Below are 2121 nucleotides of genomic sequence, written 5' to 3'. Positions count from 1 at the left end.
ACTAACGAGTCGTCGCGCTATTGTTATATGCAGCATTAATTTTTCAGGTTACTTTCGTCAACAAAAAAATACTACGGCACTAGTAGTAAATTGCACCCATCTAAAATTATTCTGGGGGGATTGCCAAGACAATAAGAGGGCCAATAGCCAAGAAAATTTGCAAGGATGTAGCAAAAGCAGCATCCATAAATAGTATTATTACTGCGTTGGCTTCAACGAAAATTTCGTAAGATAAACTTCCATTATCATTTCATCAAAGCTCAATGTGCTACAATCCTGCTACCGAAGGAAAAGTACACCTCAAATGGTCCAAGACCACATCATGAATTTCTATAATAATGTCCAAATCAACGGAAAATTGAGAAAATAAAACAATATAAGTTTTGTGAGAGGACAAAATGGGCTTAATACTATTCTACTGATCGCCAGGCATTGTCTTAATGATATCAGAATCACCTGAAAATAGCAATAACAGTCAATTAGGAAATGGAAAAACAGTTAATTTACAACATTAAATTAAAAGTTAACAACAATAGGTACCAGGGTCGACGATGCTTAGACAGCACACTCTGAAATACTTGCCGCAAGCAGTGCCCAAGTCAACATTATCTGTTACGAGAGAAATCCTTTGTCAAATGATGAGTGGGAGGAAATGGCAGGAATAGGTGACTCAATCACGTCCGTTAAATGCTCATAAAACACCATTTGACATCAAGGGAAATAAACAAGCATGCAAAACTAACATGCATAGTCACCAATATCAGCATAAAATATAAGCAGTGTCATAAGCCACATTGGTGACAAGTTTATAGCATATGAAACTACCAATGAGTCAACTAAACCCCCTACCCTGCGGGAAAAAAAGGGAGGTGGTTTTAAATTCATATCAGCACTGAAAAAGTGCTTACTGAGCAGTGAAAACGACACCCCAATATAATTTCAACCATTAAAAACTTCCATGAGCAGGGAATTTACCAAGACTAAAAACTAAATGAAACCAACTACAGAGCCCGCAACGAATTCAAACTCAACAATCAAGTGCCAGATGGTTTGCCTGGTTTAGAAAGAGTACACAGGATTTGGGATTCCAAAATAAAGGGCAAAGCAAAATCAACAACTACTGAACCAGGCAAACAAAAATCCAGAGCAGCTGTTCCTCATTTCAGCAGAACCCAATATAGCTGTGCATTACCAAATAATATTACTAAAAACAACGTAAACAATTATTGGATCATGTAATTTTTTATTCTCATTTTAAAATACCACTTGACATCCAGAACCAAAACAAACCAATGTATGAGCGGGTTCGACTCAAATCAATTACTTTAAAGCTATCATACAAGTTCCTTGCAGGTGCAAGTGAGAAAAGCTCAAGTATGACCTCCAGAAGCATAATGGTTCTTTCTATTTATGCCTAACACGAGTAGACAAACTTCTAAAACACTTGTTTTATGACTTAATACAAGAGGAAAAATTACAAACTATATTTATGCCAGATGCAAATTCCAATGAAGAAGAAAGACCTCACCAAAATAACCAATGCCATATTTCTATTACCTATGAACGCCCCCAGTGAAATTTACTAATTCAAACAGAAAAATAACCGGCAAGCTCAAACGCATGAATGAACTATTCATCACCTACCGCTAAAAGTCAAATAATCAGATAATCATTCCGCAGAACCAAAAAAGCGCTCTCAGCGAAGTAAAACAAGATGAAATGCTAAATAACAGATGGAGTATAAGAAGACCAAAATTCCTGTTATTCTATAAAGATGAGATGGCATAAGACACTCACTCCCATTGTAATGATGAACTCCAACCTTCGCCAACATAGCATAGTATTCTATTTCTGACTTCCTCAAAGGCGGGCAGTTGTTGGCAATAATAATCAACTTCCCTGCAGGGAAGTAAACCATAATTGAAACAATTTCTACATCATTTGTAAATTACTCAGTAAAGTAATACCCCTTCACAAAGAATAGATGTAACTTATACGCCCTGCCTACATTTAAAATGTGAATTTCCATCTATAATTGGTTTTTTAGTGTAATCCGTGTTCCCCCTCTGACCGCGAGTATCAAGTGAAAAGAATTGTAACAGCTATACAAAACAACTTAGC

The 2121-nt window shown here is 36.4% G+C and overlaps 1 protein-coding gene across 1 annotated transcript; it reads right to left on the bottom strand.

Moving 5' to 3' along the window:
• Positions 1–211: 211 nt before the first annotated feature.
• LOC114736200 (60S ribosomal protein L30) lies at positions 212–1899 on the bottom strand (the record flags this gene model as incomplete). Its single annotated transcript, XM_028923977.1, is given in 3 exon segments — positions 212–456; positions 541–609; positions 1798–1899. Coding segments are annotated over 3 exon segments (212 nt in total), but the record flags the coding sequence as incomplete, so codon positions are not given.
• Positions 1900–2121: the final 222 nt, after the last annotated feature.

Source organism: Neltuma alba, unplaced genomic scaffold (assembly GCF_004799145.2).
Source record: "Neltuma alba isolate B1F8T4 unplaced genomic scaffold, ASM479914v2 tig00002726_pilon, whole genome shotgun sequence".
Classification (NCBI taxonomy): domain Eukaryota; kingdom Viridiplantae; phylum Streptophyta; class Magnoliopsida; order Fabales; family Fabaceae; genus Neltuma; species Neltuma alba.
This window is presented reverse-complemented; position numbering and strand designations above follow the sequence as displayed.